Here is a 27,431-nt window from a genome sequence, read left to right on the forward strand (position 1 = left end):
AACCCAGCAAATGCAGGGCTGTTACAGAGAAGCAGGAGCCAGTTACTAACATGAGACTGAACGACTCAAGGAAAAGGGAGTTCTCAAGTGTGGTGTAAACTGCAAATTCACTCTCTCTTCTAATGAAATATTTGAGCGCTTTTTGCTAGAATCGAGGAAATTATTCACAGAGGAGTGTGACCACACTCATTTTTAGTAACAGGCTTCGTGCCCATACAAAATCTAAAAGAAGAGGAGGGGGGGGCTTGAGGCAGGCAAATTTGCTGGCCGGGAGAATCAGAACAGGCGTTTCCTGTCAGGCTTGCAGGGTAATAACACATCCCTGCTTCCTCGCTGCTCTGGGGACCACGTGCATTAGGAGCAATGAGTTTGCAAGGCTGGGTGGGCAGTGATCTGTCCTGAAGGAGCAAAGCAGTCACAACTCTCCTCAACTAGTTACCTTAGCTCTATCAGTATACACTGACAAGTTAGCATTTAAGGAATTTTCAGCTTGTCTTCGCTTTAGTCCTTTTTTTCTGTCTTCCTCACTCCTCCTATGTAATCTGCATAAACACATACCTTCGTTAGGTTCTGGGTTGCCCAGTCTGTGCTGATACACATGTTCAAAACCAGGTCGGATGGGGCTTTTTTAATTTTTTGCCCAGGGCAAGGTGGTTGGAACTAGATGATCTCTAAGGTCCTTTCCAGCTCTAACCAGGCTATGATTCTATGATCTGGCTGCAGCTCTACATGCAAGCTGCATATCAGCACTGCAATGGAGGCATGGGCAGGTGCAATAGTGCTCTGGTGCCACTGCACATCTTCTCCAATGTGTGCATGTCGGGGTCAAGATGTGTTTTGGCAGGCATGGTGAGAGAGATATGGGATGGAAAGACATGAGGGATGTATACCCTATCCCACAGGTCTTTCTCCAAGGCTAAAGTCATGTTAGTGAGAATTACATCCCAGTTACAGTTCAAGGGAAGAGGGGAGGAAAGACAACAGTCATGAAAGACACTCTGGTAAGTAGACCCTATGGGAAAAGAGAGAAAAATTCTTGTGCCAGCTGTGTGCCTGTAGAGCCACAGGCTCCCAGTTAGGTGCTGCTGCTGCAGAACTCCCCGTGCTTGCAAAAATTGCTGTTCTTTCTCCATGACCCAATATAATGCCCTGCCCAGGTCTATAGTGCCCCAGATCTGCTGACCCACCTCACCAGGTGTTGACATGATTGGATGATGCTGGCACTTTCTTCCAAGGCATGAAAGTTATGAGAGGTTTTCTTCTGAGCATCTACAGCTGTCTTATAGTGTAGGTGTCTAGGAGTTAATGTTGCTCTAGGTTCCTTTCAGAGTCAGTGGAGAGTAACTGGCATTTCTGGGTGGTTTCATCTCATCTGAAGTAGACACCTAAAACAGGGCAGATGAATCATGTCCTGAAAGTGCTCATTTTTCTCTGTTGACAACAAAGACCAGCTCAAGGAAAGACAAATGGCTCCATCCCTCTCACAACGTCACACAGCAAATACAGCTGCATCTCTGGGAAGGGATAAAATCATGGTCCTGCAGGGCGGTCTCTCTCCTCCCAGGCAGCCCTACTAAGTGGCAGCCTCCAGTCCCCACCCCTGGCCAAGGGTGAGCTGCTCTTCCTAAGTCCACTTCTTCTGGAAAGACATAAAGGAAAGCCAAGAGACAAACTGGAGGCAAGCAGATAACCTCCTGTGGCCGTGTATTACCAATCATGCGTTCTTATTTCCTTCTTCCAGGGGTGACTTCAGTGAGTACCAGTCACGGATTTAGGCACCGTTCAGTAGAAGTGAAGGAGAAAGATCACTAATTAGGATTTAAAAACTAATGGCACAATATTCAGGCTGTGATACTCAAGAGCAAGCGAGCTCACTGCTAGCTGGCACTCTGCAGCTGCCCGTTTCCTTTGACAAGGGGAACGATGGGACATGTGACACCATCTCAGTGGCAGTTAAGGAAAATGACAGTTGGAATATCACATTTTTTAATTAGCTGAGAGCTAATATTTAGTTAAGCTTTGATTCATAGTGTGCTTTTACACAGATAATTTGGCCTTGCTCGTAAAATTTTTTTTTTTTTGATATTCATCTACTTAAGTTGCAGATGCGGTGCATCCAGTGTAAAATCTCCATGAGGAACAGCTGGAAAGATGAAGAGTCCATACGCTACATAAGCCTTCTGAATGTGAGAAGAGAAATTAAATTAAGATTTTGAGTGTACTTTATGTCCAGTTAACCTTTTGTATCAGAAGAATAGCATGTTTATGGTTGCAATGAGACAAATAAAATTTGGGAGCTGCTGTCAATGCCGGACCTTGTCAGTGACAAGGAGTTTGTGATTTGCATTGCCACAGCAGCAGTGGCAAAGTCCAGCAAACACATCAGTCCCTTGCCTCAGGCTGCAAGTGACTGCTCCTTGCTCCCTGACCGCTGCGCTGGCTTCATGTGTTCCTGGTATGCCACCCTCCATTACCACTTCACCTTGCACCAGCCCAGAGGACACAAAAGCAAGCAGAAGAGGAATGCGTGGAGGAAACAAGTCCCCCCCTTTTTCTCCGAGTGTTTGCACAGAGTTCAGGGCTGTGCTTTAAGCTGGTATTTAGGTGCTCAAAGAGACAGGTAGGATCACACTGAGATGGCCACAGACACCCTTATCCTTTTTGGACTGTAATTCCCCCAGGAGCTTAACTGCATGTGGAACTAGAGACCTGCATGGCTCTTCGTGCCTGTGACAGCACGGCCACAGAGTCTGCTGCCAGGGCACAGCCAAGGTCACCTGCAGACAGCAGAAGCTCCCGTTGCCTGTCCAGCATCTCTTTGCTCCATGTCACACCTTCAGAGTGATGAAATTTATTCATTTTCCAACTCTTATGCCATCTCACGTGCCAGAAAAGAAGACACTTGTGTGGTCTTAAGACAGAACTCGAGTGCACTTCGGAATTGCAAAGGCCATTGAGAGGGAGGTGGGTTTCCAGGCTTCACTGTCTGGCAGGCTGAGACAAAAATTCAGGAATTATTGAAGATTTTAGTGCAATTAGGGCTTGGAGAAGCTGATACAAATACCGGGAGCGCCATCTTGTGGCTGCTTCTGCACAGTGCAGCGTTTTCTTGGTCTGACACGTGCTTAGTGATGGGGTTTTTTTAACAGAGTTAGGTTGGTGGTTGGACTAGACGTTCTTAAAGGTCCCTTCAAACCTAGACAATTCTATGATTCTACCATTCTATGAACAGAGAGTTTTCCATTCATGTCCAATCAAGGTATCAACAAGATTTTTGGAAGCTCAGATGTAGCGTTACACGCATTCAGTCTCATCATTAAAACATACCCTTTATTGATGAAGTTGGAATTGTAGGAGAAGGAATAATTGCCACTAAAGTAGCTTTGAAGTCTTCCCACACACACCTACCCTTTAGTAATTAACCCATTAGGTGTTTTTGTTTGACTGTACACATCTGTTGTGGGATCACACACTGCACTGGCACACTGCAACAACTCAAGCCAAACTGGAAGAGCACAAGAACTGCAGAAAAGCAAGCTGAACTTGTCTTCGGTGACTTGATGCTCATGTAGGCAATGTCTTCAATCCCTGGAAGCATCCCAAGTTGTTTATCAGCCTGCCTGACCTGCACTAACATTGCTGCCAGCACAGGATCACAGCAAGCTTGGAAAAGAGCATTTACAACACCAGTAACAAAAGCTTATATTTCTCTGAATTAAAACACCTATTATTGCTATAATTTCTAGCACAATTTCACATGTATTTGACTGCCAAAAGATCAGGTGTCCCCCAGGCAGCCAAGAGTAATTGAAGAGAGATGCGACCTGCAAAAGAGCTTCACTTGCTCAGGGCAAACTTTTAACTGGGGCCATGAGACAGACAAGTGGATGTGAGCTGGCCACATCCCAGTTTCTCTCTGCAAGCTTTCTAACCACAACTTGAGCCCTAAATTTCTGGAACGTTTGGAAACTGAGTCCTTAACAGAACCAGTTACCACCGGAAAGAACTGGCCGATAGGCATGTTTATACAGCAAAAATGTTTAAACCCACCCCCTTTTCAGCAGCAGGGCTGCTCTTAAGGTGGAAACTGGGTTTCCAGCAGGGAGATGCACCAGCTTGATCTAGTTAATGGTAGCTAAAGAGGTATATTATTGATTTGGGTCTCCAGAATCCAATGTTCTGGGACAATGAAGCTCTCATAAAGATGAGTAGAAGTAGTGCAGGTCTGCTTGGATCACCACTGGTAGTATTCCTATTGCTAGATCATTTCCACACTGTTACACTTTAAAGCAGATGTCAGCAGGTTTCTTATTGCAGAGTCAATCGTAAGGACTAGCCGCCATCCTTAGTCAAGGCAGGCAGTGTTGTGTGCAGGTAGTGTGCACCTGAGGGACTGGCTTGTCTGATGTCTCGTGCATGTCTTGTGCAGGCTTCCTGGCACCAGCTGCCAAGGTCCTACCCACACCCAAATCCTGCAGTGCATTTTCCCAGGCCATGCAAGCATGCACTCCTTAGTCTATAGGTCAATACATACCTAGGATATCCTGAGGAACTATGGCATTTTCTTGCTGTTTGGGAACAGGTAAGCGAGCGTGTCAACTTGGGTGAGGCACATTGCTATCCTATTGCCTTAGATCATCTGCAGCTTTGACCCCTCTTGTTTCTATTTTATCTAACTTGAGTGCCTTCAGATCCTTCAGTGTCTCACTTCAGTGTCTGTTTCAGCACAAATTAGAGCCCCTGCAGAGGGAACTTCTGGCCTGGTGGCTTGCTTCCCTGTGTTCATCAGCCTGTTCCTCCTGTTCCTCTGGCACCCGGATCACAGGCTGGAGGAGAGGAATGACATTCCTGGTGTTTCCCAGGCCTCTGCAGTTCAGTCCAAGAGCATGTCTCTTTTTGCTTCTCCCTCCTAAAGAAGGTGTAGTTCCCACTCTCACTGATGGGTCTACAATTATAAGAGCTCTAAGGGAAATTCCTGGCATAGCCCACATAATCCCGGTTGGATAGAAGATGGTGACTGCACAAACTGCTCTCACACGGCATGGCTAGATCCAATCCTGAACTGCCTGTGACCATAGCAATGCAATGCACCAGTCCTGGTTTCACAGCACCATCATTTTCATCACAACGTCTAATAACTTACTCATGAAGTTGGAGAAAAGCTTTTGGTTATTGACAGCAACTGGAATAATAAATTGTGGAAAAGGAAGGTTATTTAAAAGTCCTCGGAAGGCTTGAGTCTCACCTCATCAGTTCCAGGGCCATCACAGGACACGACAGAGGCCAGAGGTTGGCTGGGACCTCAGTCTCACCAGGAAGTCAGCTGGCAGATTGCTATCGGTATCGACAAGAACAGAACACGATATTTCCTAAGACCTTGGCCTTGATCACAACATGCATGGAGGGAACAGGAGCTTAAGTGACCAGCGCTTAGAAGCCAGCTGAAAACTTGACCAGCACACCATAGGATGACACCCACAGAGAGATTGCCTGTTATCCAAAACCTGTTGGAGCTGCAATACTGGGTTGATGGGTCTTGTCTTCAGAGCCAACGTAGCAATTCTCTACATAGCAAGTGGAAACATTTCTCTAGATACTTATACTACTGACACTCATGGGAAGAACAGCACATCATGAGCCCCTCCAGAGGCAGGAAGGCTAACGCTTCCAAGAAAGGGAACCTCCAGATCTTGGAACTGTTGCAAAACAGGGTAGAGGTTTAATAGATGGGGTGAACCTTATCTGATACTCTCATTTGAATGCCAGCTCAAAGACTCGGAGGGCACATCTTGCAGAGGTTCACATAAGCAAAACTTATTATCTGGCCACATTCCTCCTGTCTGTACAAAAAATGGGTGATATATTAAGCTACGGTTGGTGTGCCCCAGTCAGTGTGCTACTTTCAGACTAACATGTTTCACGCTGTTCTACAACATATGCTTTCTGACATTTTTAAATTCTCACTTATTGCTTAGTTTATTATCTCTCACCTTTGTGAACTTAAGCAATTTACCTCTAATTTTTGCTGCTTTGTAGAGAATCCCCCTGGGCTGGAAATTCCATCAGTCTCACAGGTGAGCTGTCCCAGAACCTTCCTCCCCTCTGCACCAGCATCTGCAGAATTTTTTCTGAAAACACTTTTCTGTCTGCCTGTGTGATGTACCATATAACTGATGAGAGACTCTGACCACCTATATCAAAGTGAGGTGATAAAACCTATCTATATAAAGGGCTGAGGTGCTTACATCAGGCTTTAGTAAAACACGAGGCAGGAGAGCTCCAGGTTGCTTCTCAGATGGGAAACAACGATAGCACCCAAGGGCCAAGTATGGTGCTACATCCCCCAGAGGATGATGGCCCCAGTAACCCTTGTTGGCTCGGTTCCTCTCACAACCAGGCTGCCCAGCGGGCTCTACAGCAGCCCTGCTGCCGATCTCATGAGAGATCCCCGGCGTGGGAGATGGGTTTGCAAACTTTGGGGCCACTGTGTAACTCCCAAACTAATGTTTAGCAAGTTATTATTTAGTTTATGCATCTAAGGAGACAAGACTTGGGTGACTGAGCTGACAATCAGTCTACCAGCCTATCTGTCTATTCAGCTGTTGACCTGCCAAAAAAAACTTTTGTAAATGTTGGCCAATTGGAACTAAACTTGAAAAGATGCAGATGCCTCCAACAAGGTTTCAAATGGACTGAGGTCACTGGAATATGGTGAAAATCAGAGGCTTTTAGTACTACATGCACTAAGGAAAAGCTCGACCATTACCCAGACTTATATGGCTGAGTATAATTCTTGTATATTTTATATTGATGTTGGGATCAATATTGCTTCTTTAGTATTATTAATGGTAATTATTTAGTATTATTCTATTGAATCTGTTTATATTTCAACTTGTTTCCTTGTTCCCCCTGCCCCTTCGCCCCCAATTCCCTTTCCCAAGTGGGGAGGGGTCATTGGGTGGTAGAATAATTGTCTAAAGGACAACAAATTGTTGTGGGTTCTTCAAACCATAACAGGGATTTGTGTGAACCTGTCTGAATGCTTCTTGGAAGCAAGGAAGCGATCCTCCATGGAAAGGGGAGATCTGGCTAATCCTGCTTTAATTTTCAGAGTTCTCTCAAGTGTCTAGACACTACAGTATGGCAGTAAGGGGATTTTTTTTTGGAGTAGAGGAAAAAAATAAGGCTAGATCCATTAGATCTAGCTTCTCTTATTTAAGCTAGCTAAAGACATCATGCCTCTATCTAATCGTATACACAAGGTTAGCTCTGTTGTTTACCATACTGGCCACTCTCCCCTCCTGCAGGTAGAAGAGGCTCCAAATTACATGACAAAATAAGAAGAGCAGATGCCTTCAGAATGCAAAATTGTAAAAATAGATATTTTATTTGTAAAGCATTTTTTGAGAAACTCATCTAAAATACCACTTTTTCTTTTCTTTCAGAGAGTTTAAATATATTTTACATGAACAAGTCCCAGGATTCCATAGTACAAGCCTGCTGTACATGGTCTTTATTTCAACATTATTTGCAAGGACATCAGAAAGGTTTTACTAACAATGTGTTTGATATTCAAAGTAGACCCACCCCAAAAAAAAGAAGGAAAACAGAATTAACATAAGCAAGAGCGCACATTCGTGTTTTCAACACATAGCTCACTGGAGAAGTTGCATTTGCTGACAGAATATATTATCAAGTGAGGGCTCAGTGAATAGAGGAGCTAGCTATGTTTAAAACCCACATAAAATAAGTTTAACAAATATTAATCACACTGACTTTCCATCAGTGAGGTGAGCTGTAACTCCATAACCCAAACCTGAGCAGAAGGACAGCCAAGCTGATACTACATGGAAGAAAAGGGAGAGCAAGTCATGTTCAAGACCCTTCTTTCATAGGTCCCTGCAAAAAAATATAAATATTCCAGACAGAAAACATAAACCACCAACACAACTTTGTGTGCGAAGATGCCCTAGGTACTCACACAGCTTTCCCTGCTCAACCAGCACAGAGCATTGGCCTCACACAGTGACACTGCTGCCAGGCCAAGGACAAAGGAGCAAGGCTGGATGTGACTTCCCTCATCAGGGTGGTGATACAACCTGAACTAAATCAGCCTTTCTGCAGTAATGCCAGCACATAAGATGTCTTCACCCTTCTGCTTAACCAGGGTCTTTGGCAGGATTCCTCCAGGACCCACACTGTAGTGCAGGAAAGGAGGTATAAAAAGGACAAGAGAGTTGTTTGTGCACCACCGCTCTTCTGAGGTCCTTTGTCTCCTGGTGTCCCACACCATGCTACAGTTCTGGACACCTCCTTACTCTACCCCGTGCCAACTAACCATAACATAATCCACAAAGACAAAGGGCCTGAACGGTTTGCAGGGAGGGAGTGGGGTGTGTGAGCCAGGGCATCAACGTCACAGGATATTCAGTGCCTCAACATGAATGCTGAGCATAGGCATACAGACAAAATACATAGACACAGGGAGAACTGGTTTGAGATTAAATACATAAATCCTACTAAAAATATGTACAGCAATATACTGCCCTTTATCATTTGTTCAACAACGTGTTCCAAGCAGAATAAATACACCACAGGAGAAACAGACTGTGACTTCACCAGGACTGCAGCTAGGAGCCATGAAAGCCATTTCTTTTCATTGCTTTAAAGCAAAGGTCTGGTCAATGCCACAGGATTCTTCAGGCTGCTTTCATCAGACTCTACTTTGTGATTACCAAAGGCAAAATGGCACTATATGACACGCCCTTGCTCAACCAACTGTTTTTGACAAGCATACATAGATGAGTAAAATACTTCAGGCCAAATAAACCTTTTGTCTGTGCTAAAACACTAATTGCCCTGGGCTCATTCTGCAGTCACTGGAGAGAAAGAGGCATCTTCATATGGCGATAAAAATCTCAGGTGAGGTGAACCACTCTTGGCCAAGTGCATAAAGCCCAAAAGGGTGACTCTGGGCTGAGCTGTCCATACAGGTGACCTGCTACCTATAGCAGTCACTCCATTTACTGTGTCAACTAAATATAAAAGAGTACTGCGTAGCTCAGATGCTGTCTCTCTTTATAGTCAAGAGTTAGAAACCATCACAATACCTACAGAGGATAGTTGGAACAGAAGTTTCTCAGTGCCTCACTCTACCACATGTACAATGGGAAAAAATTCCTACTCCACCCCTGAGAGCAATGTTAAAAGGATGATTCATCAGAGGTTGCCAGGAGCTCAGGAATTTTGTGGTGGACATTAGAGTAGAGTTATCTGAAGTTAACCTAAACAATTTACATAGAATTTTAAGACATATATATTAATTTTTCTCCTTACCTAAAATACGTAAATGAAACCAATAGCCTGTATTATAATTGCTTGTAAAAGAAATTTCCCAGGAGTCCTTTGGTTACAACCAAATATTTACCTGATCTTTTCTTCATGTAGATGTAAACCAATGATACCAGAAGAATCAGCACTAATGCAACTCCAAGTAAAACTCCGAGGACAATCACTGCCACTTTCCAGGCGGAACTATTTTCAGTTGATGACTGAGCAGTCAGAGCTAGAAATTTAAAACACACTTTAGAAACGTGAACTAGAAACAGTAAAAAGAAAGCATGGTGCCCTAAGTCACAGCAGCATTTTACTGTTTGGAAGCTTCAAAACCTCTGAATAATATTAACAAATTTTTTGTATGTAGTAAAGGTTTGTTAACTAGAAAATTTTATGGACCCCTCTCTCTCAGAAGGTCCTTGTGGTCTATTGGTGACATCCATAATCAGTAGCTCTGAGGATTTGCTCTGTGGAAAGTATCTGGAAGGCTCTAGGAGGAGAGAACTCTGGCCTGTAGCTCAACAAAGAGTCATTCTAAGGTGTGAAAAAAGGCCATGAAATGGAGCTGTACATAATTTAACCTTCACAGTCCTCCTCATACTTGCACAACCAACTTTGTGAAATTAAACAGGACCCAGTCTGCCAGCTCTACTCACACCTACCCCTGCCTTGCTCCATAAGACGGTCCACTGAAACCAGACTCTCTAAACTGATAGACCAAAACCAGAAAGCTCCCTGATTGACAGATAAAGTCAATAAAAGGCTTGTAGCACATGAAAGCATACCTCATCTCTGTGGTAAAGATGCATGTAGTAATGGTGGAAAGGCACACAGACTAAATGATAGTGCTAGCCAGCACCCACAAAGAGAGGGTATTAATACATATTTTGGATTAATATCCTTCTGCACAATTTCTACTTTTCCTCTCAGCCTCTCCACATTTCTGCAGTACTTTGGGTTGCTAAATGCCCACCGCCTCTGTCCAGGGAAGCAGGGACCAAAGGTTTTTGAGGGTTGTCCAACAGAAGAGGTAAACCCTTCCATCACATCTGTCCATAGAGAAGTACTGCAGATACCACTACAGAATAAGTCACCTCATCCCCTTCTCCAGTGAAAGCCAATCTTTTAGGATCAAGGTGGCAGGTACAAAGGTGAGGCATGCTGCAACAAGAAGATCATCTAGCCCTCCTTCTCTGAAGGGAATCCATCCTTTGAGTTTGGAGCTGGGTATGTGTAATGGCTCCTTAAATAGATCCATAATCTAGGTGATATCTGGACTATGTGTTTTGTGAATGTTTAAATGGGTTATCTGAAATACTTGAATCTCTTACAGGAAAGAAGCTAATTTATCAGCTTCTGTGAAAAGCAGGAGATCTGACGCTTTAATCCCCATGCCATGACAGAGAAGCTGTTTCGACATTACTTACATTTCACAGTTACTTCAGTTTGGTCACCAAACTTGCTCCTCAATACTTGATTTAAATGTGCCTGAAAAATATTCACATCAATAGGCTCTTGGTTTTGCAGTAGAGAAATAAAATAAGCGATCACACTCCCAGGTCTGAATCCAAGCACAATGATATCGAAGTGGTCATCTTCCAGTTTAATGCGCATTTCTCTAACAACCTGTGTAAATTGAAATTGATATTCCATGTGTCAGTCAACTGAGGCAGAGCAGGAATGCACACATCATACACACATCAGCATAAACACATCAGGATATTAATTTTCTGCACTTATTTTTTCAGGGTAATCATTTTGAAATAACAAATAAATAAATAATGACCGTAATTTTTGTCTATACCACTAAAAAACTTACTGAAGGAGGATTCCAGAACAATGCGTGGTCTGTGACTGAAAATATGAAATCAAAGCTTGACTTCCAAAGCAGTAATCTGTTTAGCTAGTTATCAATGAATAATGCATTGAAACCAGTTATCCTCATCCACAGGCTACAAACTCATATGGGACCCCATATGGGGCTGTACAAAATTTGGAATCTACAAAGTGCACCTCACAGTTCTAAAGTTATCTTCAACGTCTTCTAGCTTTTTTAACATGTATAACTAAACTTCAAGTATGGTCACACACACTCTACCAGCACAGCACTTGACCTTGGAGGTTTAGAACAGATAAAATGTTTCTATCATGATATTATCAAAATCATGATTTTACAGAATACCTGTGCAAAGAAAGACAATTACCTGGTTTGTCTCTCAATCATTCTGGCATAAATTAAATGTAATCCCCTTACAACAATTGGAATGATTTTAGCTTTACATAGGTGTCTCCAACCTAGAGCCTTGCCCAGTGCTTTCACGTGGATATATGGCAAGAACAAGCAGTCCTCCCTTCTAAGCAAGACTGGTTGAAACATTTCTGTCAAGACTAATCGTTACAGAAAATTAGGTGTTTGATTCAACCCACTAAGAAAAAGGCATCTTCTTGCTGTGGCTAACATGATATTTTACCAGCAAAGTCTGAAAGAATACTATTTTTCATAGATAATAACAAACCTTGTTCTGAATCACTGCTCAATTGTCTATTTCCATCTTTCTCTATGGAACAACGCCCCCCCTCCCCCAAAAAACAACATGTTGCATTAAGTTCTCTGTCCAGAGACTCCAAAACCACTTTTGCTCACCACAATCATCAGTGGTGGAAACCTGGTCTATGCAGGGGGAAATGTAAAATTTCAAAACTACAACCACAGTGTAGTAGTACTGTAGAATTTAAAATAAATAGCTCAATATTCAATTTGTATTAAAAAAATCCAACACAGAAATTGAATACATTTTCAGTCATGTTTGTACAAACTCTTTTTGGTTTTGCCTTTTTTTAAAGAAAAGTGTGGTAACAGTCATGCTGGAATGTTGCACAAGTCCTGAGTGAAAGCTTATTAAAAGACAGTAATGGGGTTCCTGTTGCATTCAGTTGGGTTGGAGCCTTTTAAATTCACTCCAGTAAACTTTCTATCCATGAAATGGAGATGGTAGCAGTCATAAGACAAGGTTACCTCTGAGTTGGCGTTGCGAGAACAAATTAATTACTGCTTATGAAATCTGTGGAGCTTCCTAGCGAAAAGGTATGATAATCACACTAAAAATAATTTTCTATGTCATTTAAAAGTGTCCTACCCCAATCTTACAATAGTTTTACACTTCCAACAGGCCTATATATATCAGGATTCCTGAGAGGTGTGTAAATTACTAGTCTTTTTCTTAACATCCTGATAAAGACAGCTGAGTGGCAGACTGCTGCTTCCGCATGCCAGCTTTACTAGGCTCACCCACTCTCTCTAAGCTTCCACTTTTTCTCCTCAGTTCCTCCCTGATATGGACCCCTTGATACTTTCTGCACTCCTGCAACTGCTACCGTGCTTGTAAAAAGAGAATTTTGAAGTGCCTTTCACTAAATATCTTACATTTGAGGAAGAGTTAGGAAAAATACCCCTTCTCACTGGACAACTTGCTTTCTGTCCTCCAGTCAAGACAGCTCTGTGCTTCACAGAACCATAGAATCATATGGGGTTGGAAGGGACCTCTGGAGAACATCTCGTCTAACCCCCCTGCCGGAGCAGGTCTACCTACAGCACATTGCACAGGAACTTGTCCAGGCAGATTTTGAATGTCTCCAGAGAAGGAGATTCCACCACCTCTCTGGGCAGCCTGTTCCAGCGCTCTACCACTCTCAGAGTAAAGAAGTTCCTCCTCATGTTTAGGTGGAATTTCTTATACTCAAGTTTGTGCCCATTTCCTCTTGTCCTGTCACTGGGCACCACTGAAAAAAGACCAGCACCGTCTCCTGACACCCTCCCTTTAAGTATTTGTACACATTAATTAGATCTCCACTAAACCTTCTCTTCTCAAGACTAAAAAGACCCAAGTCCCTCAGCCTCTCCTTGTAGGAGAGATGCTCCAGGCCCTTAATCATCTTTGTGGCCCTTTGCTGTACCCTCTCCAGCAGTTCCCTGTCCTTCTTGGACTGGGGAGCCCAGAACTGGACACAGTATTCCAGATGGGGCCTAACCAGGGCAGAGTAGAGGGGTAGGATGACCTCCCTTGACCTGCTGGCCACACTCTTCTTGATGCATCCCAGGATGCCATTTGCGTTCTTGACCACAAGGGCACATTGCTGGCTCATGGGCATCCTGTTGTCCACAAGAACTCGCGGGTCTTTTTCCTCAGAGCTGTCCTCCAGCAGGTCAGCCCCCAACCTGTACTGCTGCAGGGGGTTATTGCTCCCCAGGTGCAGCACCCTACACTTGCCCTTGTTATATTTCATTAGGTTTCTCTCTGCCCAACTCTCCAGCCTGTCCAGGTCTCGCTGTATGGCAGCACAGCCTTCTGGGGTGTCAGCCACCCCTCCTAGTTTTGTGTCATCAGTAAACTTGCTGAGGGTACATTCCATCTCTTCATCCAGGTCATTGATGAATATATTGAAGAGGACTGGACCCAGTACTGACCCCTGGGGAACACCACTTGTTACAGACTTCCAGCTGGATTCTCTGCTCCTGATCACAACCCTCTGGGTTCTGTCTTTCAGCCAGTTTTCAATCCACTTAACTGTCCATTCATCTAACCCATACTTCCTAAGCTTAGCTATGAGGATGCTGTGGGAGATGGTGTCAAAAGCCTTGCTGAAGTCAAGGTAGACAACATGCACCGCCCTCTTCCCATCTATCCAACCAGTCATGACATCATAGATAGCTATCAGGTTAGTCTGACATGACTCCCCCTTGGTGAATCCATGTTGACTACTTCTGATAGCTTTCTTTTCCTCCATATGCTCTGAGATGACAGCCAGGATGAGGTGTTCCAGGGATGGAGGTGAGGCTGACCGGTCTGTAGTTCCCCAGGTGCTCCTTCTTGCCCTTTTTGAAAACTGAAGAGACATCGGCTTTCCTCCAGCCCTTGGGCACCTCACCTGTTCTCCAGGACTTTTCAAAGACATTGGAGAGGGGCCCAGCAATGACTTCTGCCAGGTCTCTCAGCACTTGTGGGTGCATCCCATCAGGATCCATGCACTTGCAGATATCCAGTTTACTTAACTGCTCTCTGACTTGATCTTCCTTCACCAAGGGGAAGTCTTCCTTCATCCAGACTGTCTCTCTTACCTCCAAAGTCTGGGACTCCTGAAGGCTGACCTGAGCAGTAAAGAGTGACTTGTGGATGTCTAGCCTTCTTAACTGATCTCTAACTTGGTCCTCCTCCACCAAGGGAAGATCTTCCTTAGTCCAGACTTTCTCTGATTCATCCAAAGTCCATGGCTCCCAGGGGTTGGCCTGAGCAGTAAAGACTGAGGCAAAGAAGGCATTCAGCAACTAACACTGATTCCTATACTGTTTTATCAATGAGGAATTATCATTTTCTCCTGTCACAATCTTCATTTTACAATGAATCTAGGAGACTGATGTTGCTAATTACAAAAGTTGTCTTAGTTCATTCATGATGACAAAGAAGATTGTAGCAACTTACTTCAGTTTTGATACTTTCAGACATTTTTTTGTAGCCTTCACTATCAGAGTTATAAAGAGCATGATTAAATGTCTGGTTTTTTAACAAAACACTGCAGGCAAATGCTTGGTAATCTGGAAAAAAAAAAAAGGTGAAACAATTAAGCAAATCCCAGGATGTCACTCCACAATTGCTTTTTGGACTTTTTTATCTCATGTATTTAAAAAACTAATTGATAAAAAGAGAAACTAATAAAATAATAAGAAAGTGTATAATCTGTCTCACGCAGTAGCTTCTGAACCTTCACAGTTGAACCTCTTCCTCTTCAAATCTGTCAGCCATCACAATCTTCACAACATGTTAATCATACCTACATTATTCAGGGTGCATCCCACTCCCTAATGCAACAGCCACTCTCTCATTGATTTCAGCAGAAGCAAGATCAGCCTGCTAGATTTTGCAAGGCACTGAGTACGTTTAAATCCTCCTGAGTAGGTGGCTGAGCCCTGAGCCAAAAGAAGTATGCTTTACATAGAAAACTCCAGATGAAAAATAGAGCTGGAAGCTGACACTGAAGTTTGAGGAAGGCAGCTTCCTTACCAAAGAAGCATAAACTTCAGATGCTTTGTGAATTGACATAACAAAGCTGATGGCAAAATACTTATGAAAGACACTATATTGTAAAATAATACCCCATACATACGAATAAACAAATTTTAAGATTCTATAAAACTTACATGAGCATACAGTGTATTTTAAGTCAGAACAGCCAGTGTTTTGTGGTAAGCAAAACTCAGTTCTGTTGAGGCAGGAAACAGGATCTGCAAAATAAATAAAAAATCAAGATGATTGCCTCTGTGCATGTGTGTTTGTTTCTAGAAAATTATGAAATAGGTGAAAGCATTTAATCATGGCCAAGGAATCAACTAAGCAGCAGTTCCTTTTGCCTGGTGAGAAATTAGAACTGCAGATTATAAAAATGAAGCATGTCAAACCAACCCCCACCAAGGCAGGTGGTGGGTAGGGAAGTAGTATTTGAGAACTTTACTGAAATTATATTGAGAACTCTAATTTCTTATGAGAGTTAAAGATACAGGTTGTACTGTTACGTGGTTGTCCAAGTCAGCTAAACTAGACAGAGTTTTCAGAGGTAAAAGTAACCTGCAATTTCATTTGAAAGAAATACGCATTATGGAGTCTGAAAATCTTAGTGTCTTTGTCTGGACTGGCTAACCTGAATTATTTATAATGGGTCAAAACAGTAGTAAAGGGTGGTACTGCAGTTTTTATATAGTTAGTTCATTGGGTATAGCTCTAGTTCTCCTCACAGAATTGAACATGATCTTTAATTCCATATAAAATCCAGATAACTTGGAATTTATTGCTCTTTTTAATTAGCTCACAAACACTATTTTGGTAAGGCAAATGGTTTCAGGTTACAAAAGGAAACAAATTTTTATATTTTTTTTAAATGTGGAAACTAATACATGAAAACTAGTGGACTAAAGTATTGAAAGTTTTGAATGGAAATTATGATGAGAATTCCTTGGCTCTGTGGTCATAAAGCCTAAGAGAGACGGTAAATCCGTAAGAAGGAACCCCGCATTTAACTGCTAGAATAATTGCCCTAGAAGGGCAATTGAGAATAATCAGACAGTTGCCTAGAAAAGTGAAAAAAGGATTGCAAGAAAGACAGTTATATTTTAGAGGCCATGAAATGCTGGAAGAAAGTAATAATTGACAAAAGGCAAATTAGATCTTTCAAAGGATATTAAAAGAAATCATTAAAATTTTCTCAGACACTGAGAAAGTATGATAAAGTGCAATACAGCTTTTTTAAAAGCAAATCATGCTAAAATGACCTAGTAGATTCCTTTAACAAATTGACTTTCAGATCTCTTTCAATGACAGAAAACAGTATTATAGAGTGCCAAATGGTAAATTTATAGTGGGAAAAGATTTGTCTAAAGGAATTGGCTAATGGGGAGATGGCAATGGGTAGCTTGAAAAGAAGAAACCTTGCTTTAGAGGGATATTACATGTGGTGTTCCTTTAGAATCAGTCTGGATGCAGAACTTGTTCAATGTTTCCATTTTAGATCTTGCCAGAAAATGCAGGAGTTTGCTCATAAAATATGTTGCTAGCATGAAGTTAACAAGTGTCATTAACACAGAGGAGAATCGAGATACCTTCCAGAAAGAACTGGATGAAGCTAAGGCTGAAGCAATTAGCACTGGGATGACATTGCCTGGAAGCTGTGCATTTGGGGATCAATAATAAAAATGTCTTCTCTAACCTGGCAGTACAAGCATTGAAGGACTTCAGTGCCTGAGCTGATCACAGCTGTGATGCAGCTACGAAAAAAGCATGTGTTGTCATATGACACATAGTTCAATACATTCCCAGTAGACCTGAGAATACTAATGCTATGATAAGCACACTGGTACAACCTTGACTGGATGGCTGTGTATAATCCCAGTTACACACATTCAAGAAGGGTGACTTCTATCAGAGAAGAGTGATGGGGGCCTCCAAGGCAGAGGAGAATTCTTCTTAGGAAAAGAAACTACAAAAGAATGGCTTGTCTAGTCTAGCAAAGAAAGGGAGAGAGCACTGTCTGTAGAAAAGTTTATAATTATATGAGGGGGAGAGAGCAAAATATGAGAAAAGGAAGAAAGGAGAGTATTTAAACTAGAAGTCAATGTTAGCACAAAAGCCAACTTTTAGGCTGGCTATTTGATAAATGTTTTCAGAACATCAGAGCATTGCAATTCTGAAACCGCTTTTCATTTGGAATAATGGAGGGAAAATGCCTAAGACCTCTCAAGATGCCTTATGAATTGAGTTGATAAGAACCCTCTGTAGTTTTTACCTTATAGCTACATAGCTATACTTAACAGACCACTGGTTGTAAACCTTGTTAAGAGGCAGGCATGGATCCCCAGCTCAGCACTGCTCTAAGGGCTTTTGTGTGGGTAGAGGTAGGCAGAAGATTTTTCAAGAAAAGTAAGTTCCTGTCCACTTGCAACATTTTTTGCAGATGTACCCATGACATGATGACTATAAGTGCACAGACATTTCAACTAAGAAGGTCCTGTTGAGTGCAATGGATGCTAAAATATTGGATCCAGGTTATATGTGCAGTCCCTACATGGCCTGTAAAGAAGACAATGTCACCTGGGAGGCATGATATGAAAAATTTAGTCCAAAGCATTTGGCTGAGGGAAAGGATGTAAGTGCCCAGGAGCTTATATGTTTGCCAAAATATACTTTCCAGGTTTATCTGAAATTTTGAGAAAAAATAAAACATGTGTTCTACTTTTTATGCATTAGTACAGTGACACAATTAAGCAGCATGTCTTCGTGTTTATATGCTAGGATGAAATTAAGAAGTTAACAATGACAATTAAGGACTGCTTGCTTTCACAAAAGCATGTACAACCTAAATGTCAAGTTACCAGTATATTTCCTGTTAAATTTACAACCAAAATATCCTGACTTTCATACAGAAATATCTGGATCAACAATACAGCATGGTCAGAAAATTTATAGAATATGCACTTATTCTTGCAAGCTCCTGTTTAATCCAAGTAGTTCCATCCAAGTAAGGAGAGGAGTCAGATAAATAAAGACAACTTACAGGAAAAATAGTCTATGAAATCAAATTCAAATTATATTGTAAAAAGATATTCTGAGAGTATATTAATTGAAAATAAATGACAACATGATCAAGTAAATACCTGTTCGGACACGAAATGAAGTCCAGCTGTTCTCAGCACAAGATGATACTGCCACAAACACTGTGTATAGATGACCGGGAAGTAAACGTTTAAATACAGCTTTTGTCTCTTTTGTAGTTGTTCTATTTATCTCCTTGTTTCCATCCACAAGGGAGATAGTGTAGAGGCTTCCCCTCCTGTCACTGGTCCAGCTGAATTGTATTTCTTCCCCAGTCACATTCTGAACTTTGATGGACACTGGCACTGCAAAATGAAAAGTGTCATACAGCTAAGGGCGGTTCATTTCACTTTTGCAATCCTATACATTTTATATAAAAGTAAAAAAAAAAATACAAATTAAACCAATATAAATTTTTTTGAGTTTCCTTAGAGTTGATTTCAGCCTTCCACCTCATTCTTCCCCAAGAGCAGAAATAAACTGTTGGGTCTATAGATGTAAATCATACATTAATGTACTTCATTTGATGGCTCCAAAACACAAATGAGTGACATTCTACTTGCTTCTAGTTTTTCTCACCACAGGCAAGGCAACTGCTCCAAAGAGTGGTCTGAGATGGGCTCCTATTTGACTCATACTCATATGATCAGGAGAATAGATCACTAAAATGCCACCAGGAAACCCTAAATTCAGAGCAGTAGATAGGCCTTTAATAAATGTACTTCATAATAATATTAAGAAAAATCACCTATCACAGTGGTTTATCACTGGAGGCAGGCACCCAGTGGAACCTTACTGGGTCCAGGAGGTCTTTACCAAGGTGTAGAAACTGCCTTGACTGATATTTGTGTAATTATGTAGTGGTTCTGTGTGGCGGTGTGCTCTCCCTGTTTTGTTCCCAACCCCCTCCCGGCTCCTTTCCGGCCTTGGCCACCACGGCCATCACAACAGCAGCTGTGATAACTTGCACCCGGTCTCTGGGGGATGGCTGGCAGCATAGTCACAATACTGTCTGGAGTGGGGACCTAGAAATTTTGTTGCCATGAAAATATGACTATAGGTCAATTATCTTACTGTATAAAGAGTGGACAGCCCAAGAGCCCCTTTGAGCTCTCCTGTATGGCAGCGGGCTGCACGCTAGGATCTCCCCTTTTCTGAGGACGCTCGCTTAAGGTTCTACTCCTCGAGGCTGAGAGATTCCTTACCACAACAGATTCTCAGTAAGTGACTAATAGCATGCTAAACTTTGAAATCTTAGCTAAGTAGTGTAAAGGATTGATGGCACATATATGATCCTTTAGACATAAACCGTTGACGAAGTCTGGGACTAGGACTGGATCCAGCTGCACCCAGACTCCTCTCTGAGAAGGAGTTTAGAAAGCAAGGGGGTCCATTCTGAATCTCGTGACTCAACGGGAGGGTCTCCCTGACAGTTTGTCTGACCCTGTTCTCTGTGCAGTAAATAATAGAGTGTACCTTGACATCGAATTTTGTAAAACACTACCGCATTTACTACTGGTTTTGTTAAATCACTGTTTCACCTTAATAAATATTTCACTGCTTCACTCTAACTAGTGAAGTTAATCACTCCGTCTGCGACATTCTCTCAGGCTTCCCTTTCTGAAATTATATCCAGAGAGTTTACTTCACAGCTGATATGACTGATGCACAAGAATATTGTATCTGATTTTAATATGTCATCATGGATAATTTTTATTCTAGTATTCAATATCAAATATTTACTTACTGCAAGGTGCTGGTGAAAATGTGGTAGTAAAACCAGAATTAGCTGTGGATCTTGTAAATATAGCTGTAGCATTTTTTGGAAGGACTGTAGTCATTTGTTCTGTAAAATCTCTCAGGCTTCCCTTTCTGAAATTATATCCAGAGAGTTTACTTCACAGCTGATATGACTGATGCACAAGAATATTGTATCTGATTTTAATATGTCATCATGGATAATTTTTATTCTAGTATTCAATATCAAATATTTACTTACTGCAAGGTGCTGGTGAAAATGTGGTAGGAAGGACTGTAGTCATTTGTTCTGTAAAATAGCAATCTGAGGTCAGTGAATAGAATTTATTTTAAAGTTTCACCAAGTCTGTGCTATTTATTTTCATAAACAGTTTTGAAAAAACAAGCCCAGAAAATATGCTTCAGTTGAATACTATGGTTAACTATTTAGGAAAACATTCTCAACCATAAAAGGCCAATGTAAGTAATTATAATGAACTATTAGCTGAGGGAGGGTCAGGAGAGAGAAAAGACCTTATATGCAAATTTTTAAGGCTTTTTTTCTTTTAAAGAAAAAAAAACAAAACAAAGCAAAACTAAAACCAACTTTTAAAGAAAAAAACAAAACAAAGCAAAACTAAAACCAAAAAGCAGTTACCTGAAGGTAGATTCTGCTTACGCTGACAAACTCTCCCTGGAACCTGGGGACTATTGTCTGTGAATCCTTTGTTGCATTGACAGGAATAAGTGGCTCCTTCAGCTGTGCAGGTAGCATTTTGGGAACAGTCATTTAATCCTGGCTGACAACTGTTCCTTGCTACAGTGAAGTTAAACAAAACAGAAAAGGAACAAGGGTGTAGGTCAGCATTGGAAAAAGAGATATGCAGAATGCTATTTGCAATTGCCTTTCCCCACCTTAATCCCATTTCACTGGATGTTACCATCAGTGAAATATACACTACTGCTTGAATTCACAGTGATGAACAAATTCATACCTTGTATAACAGTCTTTCTAAGATCAGCTTGTAATACAGTACTCATATTAAGGGCGCCTGTAAAAGCATCTGAAATCTCTGTTTTTGTTATATTTTCTCCTATATCCATAACAATGTTGAAGATCACAATCACACTGCCATTCTTGAGGCTATTAATTTCAATATGCATTTTTGTCCCGTTTATTAATTCTTGGATCTTCTGTGGTAGATGTTTTTTGATCTGCAAGGTAAAAGGTAAAAGTTATCTATTTTTCTCCTTCAACATCAAGAGTTGTTAGGGCAATATGATGGCCATAATTCATTTGGAAGCATCTCTCATGGTAAAGGAACAAGGTGTAATTTAAACCGGGGCCTCAGAGGACCACAATATAAATGAGAAGTAAGGCCTAAATAAATACTGTTTTGTTTCTAACCATCACAATCTTTCCTCGCCACATTTAAGATTATTCATACCCATATCCTCATGATTATTTAGATTATGAAGAACACAACAGAATATAAATTTTGGTTAGAATTCCAAAACAAAATACCTCGTTAATGAACTTAGTTTCAAATTCCTTAAATGCTGCACTTGATTTGTTCTGATATTCAGGTATGAAATCTTTATTGGTAATCCTAGTGGTTCCGTTGAAGACTTCAGCAGCTGTGGAGATATTAAAGACAGAGTAACCAACCAAAGCATAAGTATTGTTTAAAAATGATTCCTCGGCTAAGTACCTCTAAGGATAAGAGCAGATCAGGTGAATGATCAGCACCTACAAATTTAGCAAGACCAAATGCTGGCCACAATATATCTCATAAATACTCTGTATCACTACTGACCACTGCATTCATCACCTTTTCTTGATGTGCCTCTGAAGGAAGAGGACAAGCTGCTACATGATGTGGATGGGAAGGACCACTGTAACCTTGGGCTACGTGCCTCACAGCAAAGCAGCTTCAAACATCAGTCCCTGCAAGAGACCTGTCCTTGACCTGCAGTACATTGATGCTGCTCCTTCCAACATGTGACTTCATGTACCAGACACAGTTGCTCCCAAAATCACAGATACTGTCCCATGGGAGGATAAAGCGAAACTCCAGATAATAGAATAGGTATTTCACTTGTGAATTTAGCTACACTGGTATATTCCACTGTAAGCATTTGCCATACTGCAGCTGCTTCTTCTACTGACAAAGAAGCTGGAATTTGCAAAGTGAACAAGCAGTAAAAAGTGCAGAACTCTGAGCTTTCCTAGGGTAAGCATCTACAGGAAGACTATGGCTTTAAACCTACTGGCTGCTATGTGACTGGGAACCCAAAAGTGGGCACAACTTGTGTGTGAAGATGCAGGAGCAGGCTTGGAAGTCAAAAGTATGGAGCTGGGAGAGACTGGCATGTTGAATCACTGTGGTTTTAGTTCAGTAAAGTTTTGAATTTGACAGGAGGACAAGGGAGGCTTTGGATCTCAGCCCCAAGAAAAATTTGAGGCCTGGCTTTAAATGAAAGTCTGGCCTCCCTTTGCCTATTTTTTTCAGTATATAGCTTATTCACGTCTAGGTAGGTGCTCAACGAAAAAGGCTCCATCTTCAGGCCATGCATGTGTTAGTCTGCTAATGGAAAAAAGGAAAGGTTCCTGAGGAAATACCTGTCCGAACTGTCAAGGAGGTACTGATATTCTTAGAGCAAGTTGTAACATCCACGGATATTTGATACTCATTATCAGAAAGTAGATTTTTAAAGGCAGTGCTTGTTTCATTTAGGCTTCCATTCCACATCTCTCTAGAGCCTCCCCACAGACGCACTCTGTAAGGACCATCTCTTGTGCCACCTTCAGGTTTCCAGCGGAACTGTATCATAGTGCTGGTCACCTTTTCCAGCTGTATGGAGACAGTCACAGGAACTAAAAAGCAAAAAGGAAATTCCTGTCAGGCATACAGTTACAGCTTCTGTGTCTTTCAGGTATAAAGTAATAATGCAAAACTGTCTGCCTGTGTAAAATTTGAAGTCTCTGCAATGTTTTTATAAAGGTGTGAAAGACCAAGTTATACCTTTTCATGCATGTGCATATCTCCTATTGAATTCCATGAGAGCACTACAACTCCAAATCGGTGTAGAATTAACCCCTCAGATTTGAATTAAAAGAAGAAGAATACAATTATGCTCTAAAAATTGAAAGCATATCCTCAGTTGGGTTTTTTTTTGGTGCAGAACTGAAAATGGTTGCATTATTCTCCTTTTGTCTTTTCTCTACTTTATTATGCATCAAAAAATCATTAAAACTCACTACTGCATATTCCTTGAAATCAGCAGATAGCCACTTGAGAAAAAATAAAGATACACTAGAAGATAATTATAATTGAAAAACTGAAACAATCAAAGACTGAGTTAGAATAAATAAATTTGAAAGAATTCTCCAAATGAAGGAACAGTGACCACTATTTCATAATATCGAATAAAAAAAAAATCAAATAAACAAAATGAAAAAATTAAAGTTCACAATAAGATAACTACATGTGTGCAACATAACTTCACATCATATAACTACTGCAGAAAATCGCACTGCCATTTCAAATACAACTGCAGATTAGACAGGCAGATTTTGAGAAATGTATTTAGAGGCAGTGAATCACATTCCTGGAAAAATTCCAAATTAGAAGTCATGCAGTAAAGAGTCAAAATTCCAACAGGAAAAAAAAAGAAAAAATGTAAATAAAAGTCAATTCTCCTAAAGATAATAAAAATAAATGTAGTAGCATGTACTAAAATACTCACCGCAACTTGACCCTTCAGCGAGGCCGGTCGTGGCATGGCTAGCCACGGAGTCCGGCGCTGTGGCAGAAGAGGAGCTCTCTGTGGAAGATGAAGTAGTCCTTCCCTCCACCGTGCCCTGACCCTGCGTGAGGGCTGTGGAGGACCAAAGGTTGGCCTGGGTGGCATCTGAGGCCAGGGACGTGCCAGAGGTGGAAGCCAATGGCTTGGGGCTAGGCGTACTGGGAGATGGGCTGTGCTCCGTGGTTGCTACCGTCACAGCACCTGGCCCAACGCTCATACTGTCATGAGTGGAGGATGGAGTGGAGGACACAAGTACCGTGGAGGGGTGGGATGTGGCAGTCAAGTCTTGCTCAGTGGTGCCGCTGGTGCTGCTTGGCTGCAGGCTGGCAGTGGCAGCTGAGGAGCCCACAGGAGACGAGGAGAAGTGGCTGGTCACTGCCAAGCTGGGCCCAGGAGACATGGAGGCAGCACTGCCATTCGCTGTGCCCATAACGGTGGACATGGCATCGGGCTTCCACGTGGGGACGGTGGGGCTGGTCACCTCTCTCTGGGCCGACACCCCGTTTGAGCTCCCTTCCCAAGTTGACACAGTAGCCGCAGTCTCTGTCTGCCCCTCTCCAGTTGCCATTGTTGTTGCAGATGGGGTCACCATAGATGTGGCAGGGAGGGAAAGGGACGTCTTGGCATTGGGCTCTGTCCTCGGGCTGCTCCCCTTCATGGTGGTGGGACTCTCCCCTTCAGCGAGGCCGGTCGTGGCATGGCTAGCCACGGAGTCCGGCGCCGTGGCAGAAGAGGAGCTCTCTGTGGAAGATGAAGTGGTCCTTCCCTCTACCGTGCCCTGACCCTGTGTGAGGGCTGTGGAGGACCAAAGGTTGGCCTGGGTGGCATCTGAGGCCAGGGACGTGCCAGAGGTGGAAGCCAATGGCTTGGGGCTAGGCGTACTGGGAGATGGGCTGTGCTCCGTGGTTGCTACCGTCACAGCACCTGACCCAACGCTCATACTGTCATGAGTGGAGGATGGAGCAGAGGACACAAGTACCGTGGAGGGGTGGGATGTGGCAGTCAAGTCTTGCTCAGTGGTGCCGCTGGTGCTGCTTGGCTGCAGGCTGGCAGTGGCAGCTGAGGAGCCTACAGGAGACGAGGAGAAGTGGCTGGTCACTGCCAAGCTGGGCCCAGGAGACATGGAGACAGCACTGCCATTTGATGTGCCCATACCGGTGGACATGGCATCAGGCTTCCCCGTGGGGACGGTGGGGCTGGTCACCTCGCTCTTGGCCGACACCCTGTTTGAGCTCCCTTCCCAAGTTGACACGGTGGCCGCAGTCTCTGTCTGCCCCTCTCCAGTTGCCATTGTTGTTGCAGATGGGGTCACCATAGATGTGGCAGGGAGGGAAAGGGACGTCTTGGCATTGGGCTCTGTCCTCGGGCTGCTCCCCTTCATGGTGGTGGGACTCTCCCCTTCAGCGAGGCCGGTCGTGGCATGGCTAGCCACGGAGTCCGGCGCCGTGGCAGAAGAGGAGCTCTCTGTGGAAGATGAAGTAGTCCTTCCCTCCACCGTGCCCTGACCCTGTGTGAGGGCTGTGGAGGACCAAAGGTTGGCCTGGGTGGCATCTGAGGCCAGGGACGTGCCAGAGGTGGAAGCCAATGGCTTGGGGCTGGGCGTGCTGGGAGATGGGCTGTGCTCCGTGGTTGCTACCGTCACAGCACCTGACCCAACGCTCATACTGTCATGAGTGGAGGATGGAGCAGAGGACATGAGTACCACGGAGGGGTGGGATGTGGTAGCCAAGGCTTGCTCAGTGATGCTGCTTGTACTGCTTGGCTGCAGGCTGTCAGTGGCAGCTGAGGAGCCCACAGGAGATGAGGAGAAGTGGCTGGTCGCTGCCAAGCTGGGCCCAGGAGACATGGAGACAGCACTGCCATTTGATGTGCCCATACCGGTGGACATGGCATCGGGCTTCCATGTGGGGACGGTGGGGCTGGTCACCTCTCTCTGGGCCGACACCCCGTTTGAGCTCCCTTCCCAAGTTGACACGGTGGCCGCAGTCTCTGTCTGCCCCTCTCCAGTTGCCATTGTTGTTGCAGATGGGGTCACCATAGATGTGGCAGGGAGGGAAAGGGACGTCTTGGCATTGGGCTCTGTCCTCGGGCTACTCCCCTTCATGGTGGTGGGACTCTCCCCTTCAGCGAGGCTGGTCGTGGCATGGCTAGCCACAGAGGCCGGCACCATGGCAGGAGAGGAGCTCTCTGTGGAAGATGAAGTGGTTCTTCCCTCCACAGTGCCCTGACCCTGTGTGAGGGTTGTGGAGGACCAAAGGTTGGCCTGGGTGGCATCTGAGGCCAGGAACGTGCCTGAGGTGGAAGCCATGCCCTGACCCTGCATAAGGGCTGTGGAGGACCAAAGGTTGGCCTGGGTGGCATCTGAGGCCAGGAACGTGCCTGAGGTGGAAGCCACCTCGCTCTGGACCGCCACCCCGTTTGAGCTCCCTTCCGTCCCTTCAGTCGGTGTTGTTTTTGTGAGGTTACCAGTTTGCATTTCAATACTTGCGTTTGTCGTTACTTGCCCTGTAATTATATTAAGTATGTCAATACGGTATCAGATTTTTTTTTCTTTAATTAATATTTCATTTATCTTTCTCATATTCATTTTTTTCCTTTCCATCGTTTTTCACTTTTACATACTTTCTTTGATATTTCTTAACTAACACAGAGATTTCTATGCTGTTTCCCCCTTTCATTTGCATAGGTTGAAGTGGGTCTTTACCTCACTGATTTCCTTGTCATAATCTTTTTCTATGTCATATTTACATTATTATATGCTTTGCTGTTTCTATTCCACTGTCTTTGATTTTTTATGATTTTTTCTTCCTCTATAATTTCTTGCAGACTTAGGGACATGTTTTAGTTCTGGGCTTGGCAGTGTTGGGTTTACTGTTGGACTCAACGATCTTAAAGGTCTTTTCCAACCTAAATGATTCTATGATTCTATGATCTGTCTAAACTGACACGTCTAGAATATTAACAAGGAAAATCAATAATGAACTGAATGCATTTTTTTCTGCATCATTGTCTCCTCAGCTTTTTGTGTATATTTTATTATTTCCTTTTCTTTATTTTGCAAGGCAATTATGTCTTTTATTTACTGGCTGTCAGTCAGGAGAGCAAGCTTTTCTATGCATATCTTTATATCACAAATCATAGTATACATGGGAGAAAAGTCATTGTTTTCCTATGTTTACCTGTATCTCTATGAATAAATCATAGCTACTTTAGTTCATAAGTATGACAATGGTAACATGTCTAACAATCCCAGTATTTCTTTAAAGAGAAAATCAAATCCTTTTTCCAGTGTGATTTAATACTCAGGCTAATTCAGGCTTGTTTCGTTTACGTGCTCAAGTAATTTAACCTTGCTTTTGAGGAGTGGTTTTGCTCCTACTGAAAACACAGACATAGTCTTCTGTCTCATGTTAA

General features: G+C 42.9%; 1 protein-coding gene across 3 annotated transcripts; it reads right to left on the reverse strand.

Annotated features, from left to right (window-relative positions):
- Nucleotides 1–1,316: 1,316 nt before the first annotated feature.
- Nucleotides 1,317–24,465, reverse strand: LOC106885638 (cell wall protein DAN4-like). 3 transcript variants are annotated; one of them, XM_014937993.1, is made up of 12 exons: nucleotides 23,958–24,465; nucleotides 22,831–23,085; nucleotides 21,733–21,845; nucleotides 21,203–21,422; nucleotides 20,866–21,024; nucleotides 20,218–20,316; nucleotides 18,533–18,775; nucleotides 15,530–15,613; nucleotides 14,814–14,926; nucleotides 10,764–10,962; nucleotides 9,428–9,565; nucleotides 1,317–1,385 (listed from the first exon to the last, which is right to left on the reverse strand). In XM_014937993.1, the coding sequence occupies exons 1-12, from the start codon at nucleotides 24,457–24,459 to the stop codon at nucleotides 1,369–1,371; spliced, it is 2,142 nt and encodes a 713-aa protein (XP_014793479.1). In that variant the 5' UTR covers nucleotides 24,460–24,465; the 3' UTR covers nucleotides 1,317–1,368. The 3 variants fall into 3 exon arrangements, with proteins under 3 accessions (XP_014793479.1, XP_014793478.1, XP_014793477.1); XM_014937992.1 differs by lacking the exon at nucleotides 1,317–1,385 and adding an exon at nucleotides 7,431–7,899; XM_014937991.1 differs by lacking the exon at nucleotides 1,317–1,385 and having other exon boundaries at nucleotides 7,431–9,565.
- Nucleotides 24,466–27,431: the final 2,966 nt, after the last annotated feature.

Source organism: Calidris pugnax, unplaced genomic scaffold (genome assembly GCF_001431845.1).
Source record: "Calidris pugnax isolate Ruff unplaced genomic scaffold, ASM143184v1 scaffold25, whole genome shotgun sequence".
NCBI lineage: Eukaryota > Metazoa > Chordata > Aves > Charadriiformes > Scolopacidae > Calidris > Calidris pugnax.